General features: G+C 39.5%; 1 protein-coding gene across 7 annotated transcripts in view; it reads right to left on the bottom strand.

Annotated features, from left to right (window-relative positions):
* The window catches only part of COL25A1 (collagen type XXV alpha 1 chain), a 429,310-nt gene that overhangs the window by 78,270 nt on the left and 337,050 nt on the right, over window positions 1–13,990 (bottom strand). For all 7 annotated transcript variants that reach the window (XM_054030959.1, XM_054030957.1, XM_054030956.1 and 4 more), the window contains 5 exons: window positions 10,846–10,899; window positions 8,908–8,934; window positions 6,694–6,738; window positions 1,051–1,083; window positions 854–889 (listed from right to left, as the gene is read on the bottom strand). In XM_054030959.1, coding sequence (XP_053886934.1) covers window positions 854–889; window positions 1,051–1,083; window positions 6,694–6,738; window positions 8,908–8,934; window positions 10,846–10,899 — 195 coding nt within the window. The remainder of the gene's footprint in view (window positions 1–853; window positions 890–1,050; window positions 1,084–6,693; window positions 6,739–8,907; window positions 8,935–10,845; window positions 10,900–13,990) is intronic.

Genomic DNA, 13,990 nt, shown 5'->3' on the forward strand with positions numbered 1-13,990 from the left:
CTCCTTGGTGTTGCGCCAGCACCTTCAGGCTCCTTGAGGAGACACACAGTCACTAGCTTGCCCATCTGTGCCTGCATCCTATTCTATCCTCTGAAAAAGGGTCAAAGACATGGAGGAGGCAGGTAATGCTGCTTGGTGCACCATTGACTTCCTATTGGCAATTTCCTAGGCCAAGAGGGCAGCATGCCATATTGAGCAGCTGCTCCCCTGCTACATCTCCTCCCAACCAAGGAAGCTCTGGCTGCACAGTGTCCAGTGGAAAGGCTTCTCTGGAAGGGTGTGTGTGTATGTGGGGGGGAGCACATAGTGGAGCTACTTGCTCCTAACTTTTCAATGCTTGTGTCCGCTTCCACCAGTTTAGCTCCTCACTAGCAGCACAAGTGAGAGAGAACATCCAGCTCTAGAGTCAATATTTATTTCATCTTAACGAGGTGTAATAACATACTATAATCTGCAGGTCAATATTTAGTCAAACATGCAAGGGTGAGTTGTCAACATTCAAACACCAGAGCCATTCTTTGTTAGTTTCAGGCAGCTGAGATAGTGCAAACTTTCAATGTGGAAAAAAGTGCCCTGTAGTTCTAAGACTGGGTGGGTTATTCTAATTTTCACTTTCCACTCTAGCCAGTGTCATTCTTATTATAGCTTTTTTCAAAACTCAAAATGAGCATAAACAAAATGTGTACAGACCTTGAGCAATCAGTCAAATTGCACTATCTTGCAATCATTGCTATTGCCAAACAAGCAATTTATGTGCAAGAGGGAAGCTCCAGTACTAATATTTTGTCTAAACAAGATTTGATGGCAAGTCTAATTGTGAGGAAAAAAGGGACTGAATGCTATCATGTATTACCTTTTGTCCTGGCCGACCAGATTCTCCAGGTTCTCCCTAATTGAAACATTAAATAAACAAACAAATAAACAACCACAAGATCAGAGAAAGTGAAAAAAAAGCAGGGTTAGAAAAGAGGAGAAAAGAGTAATAAAATGATTTGTGCCATAAAGGGACAGGGATTCTGCAAAAAATGACAACTATAAACATGACATTACCTTAATTCCTGCAGCAGAAGATCCAGGATCACCCTGATATAAAATTCACAAGGAAACAATGATTACACTTATTATGTACATATATTTTCAGGAAACTGATAAAACAAACACAGGCATGATTATCCTGGAACCTTCTCAAAGTACCTTTCAATTACGGTAGCAAGCTTAAATATGTCTTGTGACACTGCATACCAATTTGACCATTGACAATATGTCAGTATTATTCAAAGAGAAACAATTCTGCATTCAAAGACACATTCGAAATTATTTGCCATATCAAAGGGCATCACTGATCCCTTTGGTCCATATCTACAGATGGCAAGTGTCAGGCCTTAATTGACAAAGCTTTTGTGTTAATGACATTCAACCTCAAAGAACCCAGTGACCCATTAGTTTATCTTAATCAAACCTTGTCAGAGTATCCATCTCTTTTCCATAGATGGTCACTGTTTTTATCTTGGTGCTTTAATGCAGGTAAATGTTGTAGTAACAGAATGTCTGAGGAGCTGTAATTTAGCTGTAAAAATGATGAAGCAACTAACTTGCAAAGAGGTTCTCCTGTGTTTTGCTCAGCTTTCAGCTGAGTTGACTGGGTTTGATAGGAGGTGACTTGCCCAAGGTCACAGAATCAGTCAGTGGCTAAGGCAGAGTGCTTCTGGTTCTAAGTTCTTTGCTCTATGTTTATAGCCTTCGTAGACTTCTGAAAATTCTTGTATTTTCATTTCACTTCACCTTGTCTTGAATGGAATGCCAAAGGAAAGTGGAGGAAGCTAAATTATTAAATGCTATTTCTCAATTGAAAAGTTTTACTAGTCAACTTATTCATGTAAATAGGTCAAACCTGTACAAAGTATAGAAGTTGTCTATAGCACCTGTATTTGGACAGTTTCCTTATTATTATTATGATTGATTATGAAAATTAAGATCATTGTGCAATAAGTTTACTTTGTGTCTCAAAGCAGCATGCTACTGATGCACATACTGAGTAAAATAGCTAATACATGTAACATACTTTGAAGATGTTAAACACAGTATAAATGCTAAGGATTATTATTATAGTCTTGCACTATATAAAACAATAAAATTTAAACTACTAGTATAAAAACACTAGTTTTTGATTAGCTGTCCTGTGGTTCAGTAAAGCTGAATGAAGAGCTGTGGTGATTTATATTTTAAAAGCCTGGTTTCCTTTTCATAGTTATTGTAGCTCTCTCTTCAGAGGGCAAAGAGAAAACAAAAGGCCATTTTCTGAAAGGCTGATTCATGTCTGGAAACCTGAGCTGTCTCATTTTGATAGACATGTATGAGTGATATTGCTGTTGTCCCTCACAGCACGTACAACTGTGAAATCTCAAGGACTTTTTAATAGCTATAAAGTGGCAAAGCAACTGCTGAGAGACAGTCACAAGTTAAACATTTTAAGGGATAACATTGGAAATAGCACAGATAAGACACAAAGTGTTTATAATCCACTTTCATTCAAGAACGAAAACTAATACAGGATAAAAGTAAAAACTATATAGTTAGAGCATGTTCTCAGTCCCTCACTGAGTCAACTGGATTGGAAATGAAAGAATTTCAGCAGGAGAAAACACAAATGGAAAAGTACTTCAAGGGATTTTGGCTGCTTGACAGGCCAATGGCTAGAGCAGAAGAATAGAAGCAAGGACTAATGAGTGGGTTCCATTCCCAAGTCTGCCGCTGACTCTGTATGTGACCTAAGAACTCACTGATGCCAACATTGTCAAACTTGGATGTCTAAATATACGCACCTAAGTCCATGTTTATGTATTAAGATCAATGGGAGCTGCGGATGTGCGTCATCTGTGAAAATGACACTACTTTCATTTAGGTGCATAAATATGGGCGTGTGTTCCTAACTGTAGGCACCGTTATTTGAAATTGTTATCTCTTCACCTCTCTGTCTCAGTATCCCCGTATATAAAATGGGATAAATAATACTTACCCATGTCACAGGAATATTGTGAGTCTTAATGTTTGAGATCTTTGGATGAAGATACACCTCTACCCCGATATAACGCTGTCCTTGGGAGCCAAAAAATCTTACCGCGTTATAGGTGAAACCGTGTTATATCGAACTTGCTTTGATCCGCTGGAGCACGCAGCCCCGCCCCCCCGAGCACTGCTTTACCGCATTATATCTGAATTCGAGTTATATCAGGTCGCATTATATTGGGGTAAAGGTATACTATATAACTGCTCATTATTGTTATTTTTTTATTTACTGCAATGGTTTATGTATTGTTCATTCAGACATAATTTATGGAGGTTTACTGTATGGAGGCGTGGACAAAGGGAGAGGACTGGGTAAACTGGCTCTAACCTTATTTCATCTCTGAACCTTATTTTTGGTTCAGATTAGTCTTGATAAATCATTTCAGCACATCCAAAACTTCCGTGGTTCCCTCTTTCCTCAGGCTCAAAGATCCCTCCCCATACTAGCTTGAAAAATGAGTCTCAGTAAGTCTGTAAGCCTCGCTGCAGCTCTTCAGCTCAAGTACTGCTTCAATACTTTGCCCAAGTGATGTCCTAGTGTGCATCACATATTTCAGAAGCCCAAGAGTCATCCAAATATCCCATGTTCCGAGCCTTCTGAGGCATATGGTGCATCCGGGATTAGAAAGAGCATGGATAACTTTGACCAACACCCAATGTTAATGGTGCAGCAGCAAGGACAGTAGAGAGATTTGCTGGAACACAGTGCCAACTGCTTCTATCAGGGCAGGGGGGAAAAGGAGAGGATTTCCCATACCCCCACAAATGGCTAGAGGAGTGTGTGAAAGGCTTCTCATGGTACTACCCGAAGATCCTGAAACTATGTTGGAAGAGAAAGCCACAGAGCTCCCGCCTGTCTCCTGAAGACGATCCTGCCATTGATGGGGAGAAGTGACCGATGGATCAAGAAAAGGAAGGAAAACAAGAACTATTTGGTGAGTATGCTACTGTTGGCTGTTCCTGTTAGGGGGCAGCAGTCATCATGATTTTTTTCCTCTGCAACCAACACAATTAACAACCACTGGGCCAAATTCATCTCTGATATAAGTATGACGACTGTCATGGATAGTGCAGGTCACTGGAGCACTGGCCACAGGAGCACTGCTCCTAACTACATTGGTGTAAATGTAGAGTAATTACTCTGACTTCAAGGCTTACTCACTCCTAAACCTCCACACCAAAAATATATTCTCCTAAGCTTCTTACCAAACAGACCTCCATTGCAGAGTCACTTTGCAGGACATAATCAGAGAAGTTCTGTGGCCTTCTCCTGTACATTCACAGATCCATGGGAAGACCAACTCCCTTTTAATTCTGAGTGGCAGATCTTTTTGTTGGAAAAGCGAGAAGGAAACCGATTAAAGGTAACTATGCCAAACCAGGAGATCTATCATGTAGCGACTAGCCTGATGCCGAGAAAGTAATGAGACCTGTACAAACACTATTTATCCATCCCTATTTCACCCCAGGACTTCAGACAATTACATGGAACTTGGAAGTGGTGGGAGCATTATATGTTTCATGAATTCAGTTAAAGTTTTTCAGATGAACATCCAAAAGGCCATCTGCTGACCTATCTTTTCTAAAAGTTATTCCCAACTAGAATACCAAACCATTTGAGGTCCACAAAGAAACACACACAGTGTCTGGCTTTGGAAGGATAAATTCCCAACGGAAAGAGGAAGAGATTTTTTTAGAACACGTGTTTTCACTAGGATGCATGCCAAGTACTTCAGTAGCAGACACAATTGAAGAAAAATTACTGAAGCTTCATAGGACTCCCAGGAGAGATTCTGAACTTCTATTTTATCTGCTGCTGGACCTTAATATTGTTTCATGAACATATACATGACCTATTTATCTGATCTACTGTTCCAATGATTTGTCTAAGCATGATATTCTCAGGACATAAAAAATGTCTCTAGACACACAACTAGGTCTCTCAGGAAAATAGTTATGAAATCAAACTGCATATATTTTTGAGTAAAGAATAATAATCTAAATATCCAAAGACAGATAGTAATGATTTCTGGCCACTAGAGACCAGACATGCCAACCGTGTTAAAAAAATGCAGAAACTGGGCTTGTTTTTGGCTTAATTGGCTTGTGAGATGCTTGTTGGCTAGTTTTTAGTTTGTAGTTTCTTTTTTTTTGATCTGCTCCCATAAAGCAGGGGCAAGGGGCAAGCAGAGGCAAGGGGAGGAGAGAGTCAGGGGTGCACAGCGGGCCCACCACAGTCCCAGACTGCACGCCGGGGGGATATAATCACATAAAGTGTTGGGGTTTCTAGGGACTGGCTTGTTTTGAAATGGATTAGCTTGATTTTTGGCTTATTGTGGAGGTCAGGGTGCTTATTTACCGCGTGAAAGTTGGCAACCGTGCTAGAGATGTGGACTGGATTTGAATCCATTACCTGCAGGTATGATTCTCTATTTTTCCCATTCCTCTTAAACCATAAAATCTATCAATGGTAACAATCTCAACTTCCCCTTTCTTAGTCAGAGTGCACATGATATATAAAATCACCTATTCTTTGGAGACTTCTAAAATATGGTACCTGAGGAGACGGAGCTGACATAAAGGCATGGAAGCCAGATCTTTAGTTGGTGTGAAATAACAAAGATCTGAAACATAATTTTTAACTTCCACTCTGAATTTCCAAACTTTTGGGGGTTTTGGTCAGCCACTTGGATTATGTTTCCAACACTGCATGCCACATTGCCTTGGCCCTTCCTTTGGAAAAGAATGTAAAAGGGGATCAGTTTCCCCTTACAGAATTTTCTTTTCCTATCTAGTCAAGGGGCAGCATTCCTCACCCTGAAAAAGGAAAGGATTGGTCCTCTCAGAACCCCCAGATCTCCTGAGATCCTTACTAATCTCAGGGATCTATTGGAGACACTGGGTCTCTGTATGGGGGTGCTGTGCCTTGGCAGATCTCCCTTAGCTTCAGCTCTCTAGCAGTGTGATTAAGTGGATCTACCTGGAATGTAAAGAGGCATGTTGTGGGAGGGAGGTGGGGACTGAAGTACCATCCATAGGGAGACCTAGCTGCTGCTCCATGTCCTGGTTGTAGAATTCTTCCCTCTTAGTCTCAGAGGAACTCCCCAGTGCACATCCTGAGTACTCAGGCGGTACGCTGCACCTAGAATTTTGGACCCAGATTTTTAAAGGTATTTAGATGTTGCTGCCTAATTATTATTGACTGTTGATACGATTTTGGTTCCTAAGTGTCTTAATGCCTTTTGAAAATAAGATTTATGTTCTTACACCAATTAGGCATTGCATTGCTGAACGCAGCAACGCCTTTGGCCGTAATACTCAAAACTTGCATCATTTACCAAACAGACATAACAAGAATATCTGATAGCTTGTGACCCAAGCTTCTCTGTGATGCATATTTAGAGGTTTATAAAAGATGCACTGTCAGGCCTCATGTTTTAACTACTGTAGCATAAGCAGGCCCTCTGTAATTAATTAGAACTGATGAATTTCTGCTGTTTGTGAGAATGAGTCAGACCATTAAACCTTTTAAAAAGTCTCTTTGTATATTTTCCTTTTGGTACCATCCCCCTTTCATTTTCTGGTTAGATTTTATGGCCTTAAATCTCTACTCATTAACACATGTACCTTTTCACCCATGTCACCTTTGGATCCGTTTTCTCCAGCATCACCCTAAAATTAAAAAAATATATATTTCCAGTACTGAGTTTTGCAATTTTTAAAATAATTCTCATGCATTCACAAAGTATCCAGAAATAATTTGCAATTTGCAAACACTATTACAGTTTTAATTCACTAGCCAGAGTCTATAAGAAATGACCAAATTAATAAATAATTTATACCTTACCACATTGTCTCTCAAATAAATGTAATAAAACATTTACAACATGAACTCAGAGCCTTGATTCAACTTAAATCCACAGGAGGAGAAAAACATGATTTGATATATTTCATTTGGATTTGCAGTCTGAAATATAACTTACACAACTCTTACATTTGATCACTGATAGGAAAGATATTTCAAAGTTATAAACCTCTTCACAGTTCCTTGAGAAAATACAACTTGTCATGTCATTTCATCTTTTTGTCAATTTAGACTACAGACATCCCCAGTTCATTCTGGTTCAGTGACAAAGGAATGATTTTATGATGATTCAGCATTAGGAATAGCCAGTAAATATTTTTCACCACAAAGACATTAATAGACACATCTGATCAAACAGAGTTGGTAATTACTGGCTTCCAATACATTTTTATTGTGATTCTGAAGCGATTCAGGATATGCTCTTTGAATTTCAAGTATTTCCCCACGAATCAGTGTGAAGCTAGCAAAACTTAACTAAAACATAGAATAAGCTACCAAAACCATTCATGTCTCCATGTAAATGCTAAACATTATTCAAAGAGGTAATGTTGAAGTAACACTCTTGTCATTGCCTGGGAGAAAACATCCCTATTTAAAAATTGTTGATAGCTTTTTAAAGGAAATATTTTAAAAGCTTCACCTGCACAGAAAGGGCGGAATCCTAATTTACACTAACTCACCCACTTCCTGGCCAGAAAAGCGTAAAAAGGCCTTAATGTAAATGAGAATCAGGTCCAAAGACTTTTGCAGGTTTCTGAGTTCTTGAAAGGAACAAGAGAGGTTTTTTTAAAAAAATATTTTTTCATCAACTAAAATTTGTTGATAAATATGATCTACAAATGGACCAAAGAGTTTACCAGTGAACCCATGTCAAACACAAGGAATTCTTATACAAGTAATGGGTGGCTGTCATTTATAAAATATTTGTTAAGGAATTCTCATTGCTTTGGAAACCATTTTGGAAATTTTCCTGACTAGGATCATTAAAAAAGTTGCAAAAAAAAAATAAAACTTTTAAAAAAGATATGGCCCAATCCTGGCCTCCCACCCTACCTGCTTATGTAGCTAGTTGGGGATGATTCTCTATGCCATTTCCCTCCTGGCCCCAGTATAAGGTGCATTTCAGGATTGTCCTGAGTGCTGGAAGGCATGTAGCCAGATAAATTTACTCCTTGACTAGCCCCATTGTTTTCAATCTATTGCGCTGCTTCAGGGGCAGTAAAAGGAGGCTTGGTTCTATAAGCCTTACTGACGGTGAGTAGCACTTTCTCATATGATTAGTTCTGTTAGAATTCTGCTCTGATAGGACAGAATCAGACCCATAGTTATAGTATGGTGGGGATGATTCTGATCTGTGATATCATACTGGTGTAACTCCATTGATTTCTACGGAGTTGTTCCTCATTGATACCAATGCAAGTGAGAACAAGTAGAGCATTTGTGTTCCTGCCCTTTTTCATGCAGACTAAAGTCTGAGATGGATGGGCCAGATTCTCTCACCCTTCTTCAAGTAGAGCTGGGCTGCAACAGAGAACTCAACATGAATAAAATGAGATATCACTGTGCTACCGGACTGCCTTTCTAAGAAACTACTGCCCACAGACACCCACAACACCAACACCAAGTAATGAAAACCAGTTTGCTTTTCTGTTTATTCATAGCAGGAACATTTTTAAAAAAAATTCTATAGTATCAGAGCCCACCTGTGCAGCCCTAACACATATTAGTGAGCACATACAGTACTCACATGAGTAGTTTCACTAAGTCAATGAATTGCTTGCATGAGTAAGTGCTACTTAGCCCAAATAAAGGGTTCCCCAACAGGGTCCACAGTTTTGTCAATTAAGCGACTGAATTCTAGTTAATAATTTTTAACACAGCAGGTTGTTTTTTTAACAGATCAGTCCTCAGTGCTGCCTGTGCATTCCCAATTCTTCAAAACAAGATAAACATAGGGAAAGTGAAATATACCTCACCTTTTCTCCTCGTTCTCCAGGGTCACCCTGATCAAAAGAGTAGGAACAAAGAAATCCTGATGTTATTAAGATGGTGTCATTAGATAACTCAACAGAAGAGACATTAGATAATATATTTAATGCAAGACACTGTGGAGCAGCTGTTTTTCATTTAATATTACAGATTATTCAATAGAAGAAGCCATGTCAGAAAGGATTCAATACTAAAATCTGATGGGCTGCACCAATACTTCACACACAGTGCAAAAGGCTGGTCAGTTGTGTGGAAGGCTCATCCTGGTTTTTCACTCTGGGATTAAGAGAGGCAAGGAACAACTTCATGGCTCTGTGAAGCTACCCATCAGGACCAAAAGGAACCAGGGGGAGATGTGCCAAGCCCACCTTATTCTGGATGGACTGAGGGAGAGAAGAAAATGAAAAAGAGGTCCTGAGGTTTGGAGAGGAGTTTGGAGGACACCTAATAAGAAATGGAAATCCCTTAAATATCTTGTCTAGATTCATAATCTGGTAGAGAGCAAAAAATTCTCCCAGAATTCTATGTTAAAAAAGACAGTTTTAGCCATTACTTTTTAATTACATTTTGTTTGAGAAGCCAGTACAATAGCAAATCCCCTTCCATACACTGAATCTGGCCCTGGCAACTCATCTCTGTATTTTTGACCATTCTAGCTTATCCACACCCTTTTTGATGGTGGATGGTTGCTTGGCAACTCAAAGAATACTGCTGTGAATATGAATTAAGCAATAACTGCAATCACTTTGCATTCACTGGGTATAAAACAAGAAAAGGGTATGCCCCTAAATGGCTTGTTTTCTTTCCTGATGGACAAGGGGCAAGTCAGTACATTTTAAAGACTGTCCTGGCTAGCTGTCAATAGCAATGTGATCTGTAAAATCAGCTGGGAGGCATATGTGCCCTCACAGACACACAGACACAGCTGATGGGATTAGAAATTGGTATTATCTTTTCTGCGAGGCCCAACAATCAAAGCATTTTGGATGTGTCTGACTTTTATTCAAACAAAATTATCAAGTTTTGTGTCAAGTATCAGAGGGGTAGCCGTGTTAGTCTGAATCTGTAAAAAGCAACAGAGGGTCCTGTGGCACCTTTGAGACTAACAGAAGTACTGGGAGCATAAGCTTTTGTGGGTAAGAACCTCACTTCTTCAGATGCAAGACTTGCATCTGAAGAAGTGAGGTTCTTACCCACGAAAGCTTATGCTCCCAGTACTTCTGTTAGTCTCAAAGGTGCCACAGGACCCTCTGTTGCTTTTTACAAGTTTTGTGTGTTCAATTTCATCTGTTCGGAATCAAGTAAAGAATAATAATTATCAAAAAAAATAAATAAATGCAAGGCAACATTTTCTTTTTGCCATAACTATGGACTGAAACTAGGCTGACCAGATGTCCCGATTTTATAGGGAGAGTCCTGATATTTGGGACTTTAACTTATATAGGTGCCTATTACCCCCACCCCCTGTCCCGATTTTTCACACTTGGTGTCTGGTCACTCTAACTCAAACCTTCTCCCACTGAAGTTTGCTGTTAACTTCCAAAGAAGCAGGATCACACCTCAAGATTTAACCCTGACATTCATCAAAGAATTGACCACAGTAGTTCTTGAAAAGGGGTCTGAAATGCATTATGAGGAGCATAAACAACACCATGTAAACAAGTTTCCAAATTCCCAAACGCTTGCATCATATTTGCCTTGCAGTGTAAGTATACTCGTCACTAATGTTGACTTGAATTATGCATGTGCAGCAGAAGAACATGCCCCTCTATAGTGAAATGTTTAAAGTCTCTTACACCAGTTAGCGCTGTAGAGAGGCAGAGACTATTACAAATTAGTCATGACACACATCAAAAAGCATGACACTATCATCCATACACACGCCTGTACAGTGCTTTATTTTTCAACTGGTTTTCTGCACTAACCTTAAGCCCTGGTGCTCCGCGTTCTCCCACTGCACCAGGCAAACCTGGTTCACCCTAGAATGACAACAAATAAAGAAGCGGTGTAAAGAAAAAGAAGATAAAGATTATCAGCAATATTCCACCTAATGTCTCCTTTTCAGTTTTTAGTAGTGATGGAGAAACCTCAAAAAGGGTTCATTTTGGATAAAACCCCAAAAGTTGGGATGCTTATATACAGCTTATCAAACCTCTTGGGGCTGATGATGATATCATTTACTCCTGTATAAATCAGGAATAACTCCACCAAAGTCAGTGGAGTTACAATGGTGTCAAATTATCCTGAAAGGAGAATCAGGGCCCTTGAGTCAGCAAAATTGGCCATTATCCTCATACATCTTTCTAAGAAGATTGTTAACATGTCCTCCTTTTCTCTGCCCAGGAAATAGCACAATAACGGCCTTTTAAAAAAAAAGCTATTTTGGTACTTTTGGAAGACAGATGGGCAGAGGCACGTGAAAACCCATGACAACAAATCTTAGCTTTCAAAAAGGTCCAATTCTAGAAATCTGAGAGGTTTTGGGAAGTAGGGTGTTCTTTTTATTTTTGAATATGGACTTGTTTGCCCAACTCTCATGCCCTGGAACTGAGGATGGAGAAGCAGGAGATGCCCATTCAAAGCTGCCCAGGTTGGGATAACTGTAATTAGCTAATGCTCAATAGTGTTTGTTTATTGTGTAGCAGTGTAAGGTTATGAAACCCAACCACTTAAAAGCAAGGAAATGTCTGAAGTGATAGGTAAGAATGTTGTCATCTACAAACTAATTGTTTTTTTAAACAATTTTTTCCCCACTTTATGAATTTCCCATGTTTTCCCCTCTCTGGTAGGTAAATAAAGACACTATTTAAATTTAATTTTTTTTTATAAAATAAACGTGATGGAGAGGTCTACCAATTATTAAGGAAGTTAGTGGTGCTGGTCAAGCTAATAATGGCTCCTACAGAACCCTGCCTCATTCAATCACCTAATAAGGTATACTTGTTCCTCAGATAACCTTTAACCACATGCATGCATAGCACAGCTTACCTTCACTCGACTGTTGATCAAACATGTTCAAAAGGCATACAGGACAAGATTTTAAAAACATATGCATAAAGTTAGCTCCTAAATATATATTTAGGTACCTAAATAAAGTGGTCTATTTTAAGAAGTGCTGAACACAGGGAACTGAGCTGACCAAAAAATAATAATAATTAAAAAAAAACTGGGAAAATTTCTTCAGACTTTGCAGAAATATTCTCTTCTGCCTTCAGAGAAAATCTGGCAAAAACAAACCAGTTTTGCAAGCCAAAGTTAGAGGGCAATTAAAATGGAAGCTGATTGCAACCACAACTACTATGGAGAGATTCTGCTTTTCCAGAACACAATCTTCCATTGCAAGAGGCTTTTTCCATCCCTAAATGCTATGGTCAGTTATAAACCACAGCTCTGGAGTACCCATTCCTCACAGTCATGTAGCATTCTATTTCTGAACTAGATCACAAGAAAAGTGGGATATGTTATGATTATCAAGAGTTGGGTAATTTGAATAATACAAAACAAGAATGTTGAGATTCTCCCAAAAATCATTTGTGACATTAAGGAGGGAGTTTTTCCAAGCAGGGGGTGAGGAGTTAGCCATCAGAGCACAATGATAGTCACAGGGAGTTATATGGCCAATTTAGGCAATTCATTGTCAATGTTCCCTGGTATTTTTAAATGGGTCCAGCTTTGGTTTGCCAGTTTTGGTTGGATGAATTCCTGGCAGTTTCATCACAGGATATAATCTTTAATTAAAGATTTATCTTTAATTCCTGGAGACTCCAGGGCAATCCTGGAGGGCTAGCAACCCTACAGCTAGCTACTGTAGCAATTAAATCTGATCTATCAGGAAGCCAGGATTTAAATTTACTGGCTATCAAACATGTGTGTCCAACAAAGGGCCAACCTTAAAGTCACTTAAAGAGAACTGTCATTTGAGACACCGAGATGGAATGAGCACTTGTATATTTACTCATTTCTCCACCGCCCCTCCAAAACACGAGTCACTGTTCATTTCTATCCCCTTCACTTTAAAACAGCTGTTGTCTGCTGACACTCGCCAAGGGCTTAAGTCTTTAATCAAAGTGTCAGGGTTCCAAGCCTCCACCTTCTTCCTAGGCCTGCACATCAATGGTATTAACACCCATAGTTACCAGTATGATAAAAGGCTGCATAAGTAGAATAGAAAATTCATCTGAATTTCCTTGAAGTGAAGAGAAATGCTAAAGCTTTTATCAAGTTATATTAAATCCCTTCCAAAACAAAACTCCATCTCTGACACCCTTGTGAGGGTCTATAATTTACTCTGCCTAGGCCCTATGCTGGGTTTCCAGGATGGTCAGTACAAAGTGAGAGAGAGCTATGGGGGAAAAGGAGAAACTGAAAATATGGCTGGAGGGACAGCACATGAATAACATTGTACATTTGAATGGATTATCCTCCTCTAAATTTAATGGCCAGCATTGTAGGGATTATCTCATGTTCTGATTTTTGTAATACACACAGTACCCCCTCTTCAATTTTTCATCCTACACTTTTTCAGCAGCCCGTTTAGTTTTCTGAGAATCTTGATTGGTGAATCAGCGATGATATTGCTGATTATTCTTAGCACCATGCACATGTGAGATCTCAAAAACTTGGCAGCAAACTCAGAGCTATCAGACCTAAGTAGCTTCATAGGGCCATGTTATTCCAGGAGCCCTGCAACAACCCTATTCCCTTGCCCACGTATCTGACCTACCAGCCTAAGTGACATCCCTAATTTCCCATCCACTGTTTTAAAACATATCTTTTACTAGCATGTCCACAGAGCCCTCCAGAAGATGGGGGCTTAGAGGTACATAGTACCCTCACTCAGCTTGTTTGTATCATGGTCCTGTGCTAAACTTTCCTAAATGTTGGCCATGTACCCTAGCATAGGCAACTAGCTACATCTCTCCTGCAAGTGAGAAACTAAAGACCCCCCCACACACACCTTTTTACAGATAATAATTCATTCAAGTATTGGGGTACTCCAAAGGCTTATCTTGCTAACCTATTCCAAAACTCTTGAGATGAACAGTGGTGTGACCACACAGGACAGGAGTG

This window comes from Malaclemys terrapin, chromosome 5 (assembly GCF_027887155.1).
Source record: "Malaclemys terrapin pileata isolate rMalTer1 chromosome 5, rMalTer1.hap1, whole genome shotgun sequence".
In the NCBI taxonomy this organism is placed as follows: Eukaryota; Metazoa; Chordata; order Testudines; family Emydidae; genus Malaclemys; species Malaclemys terrapin.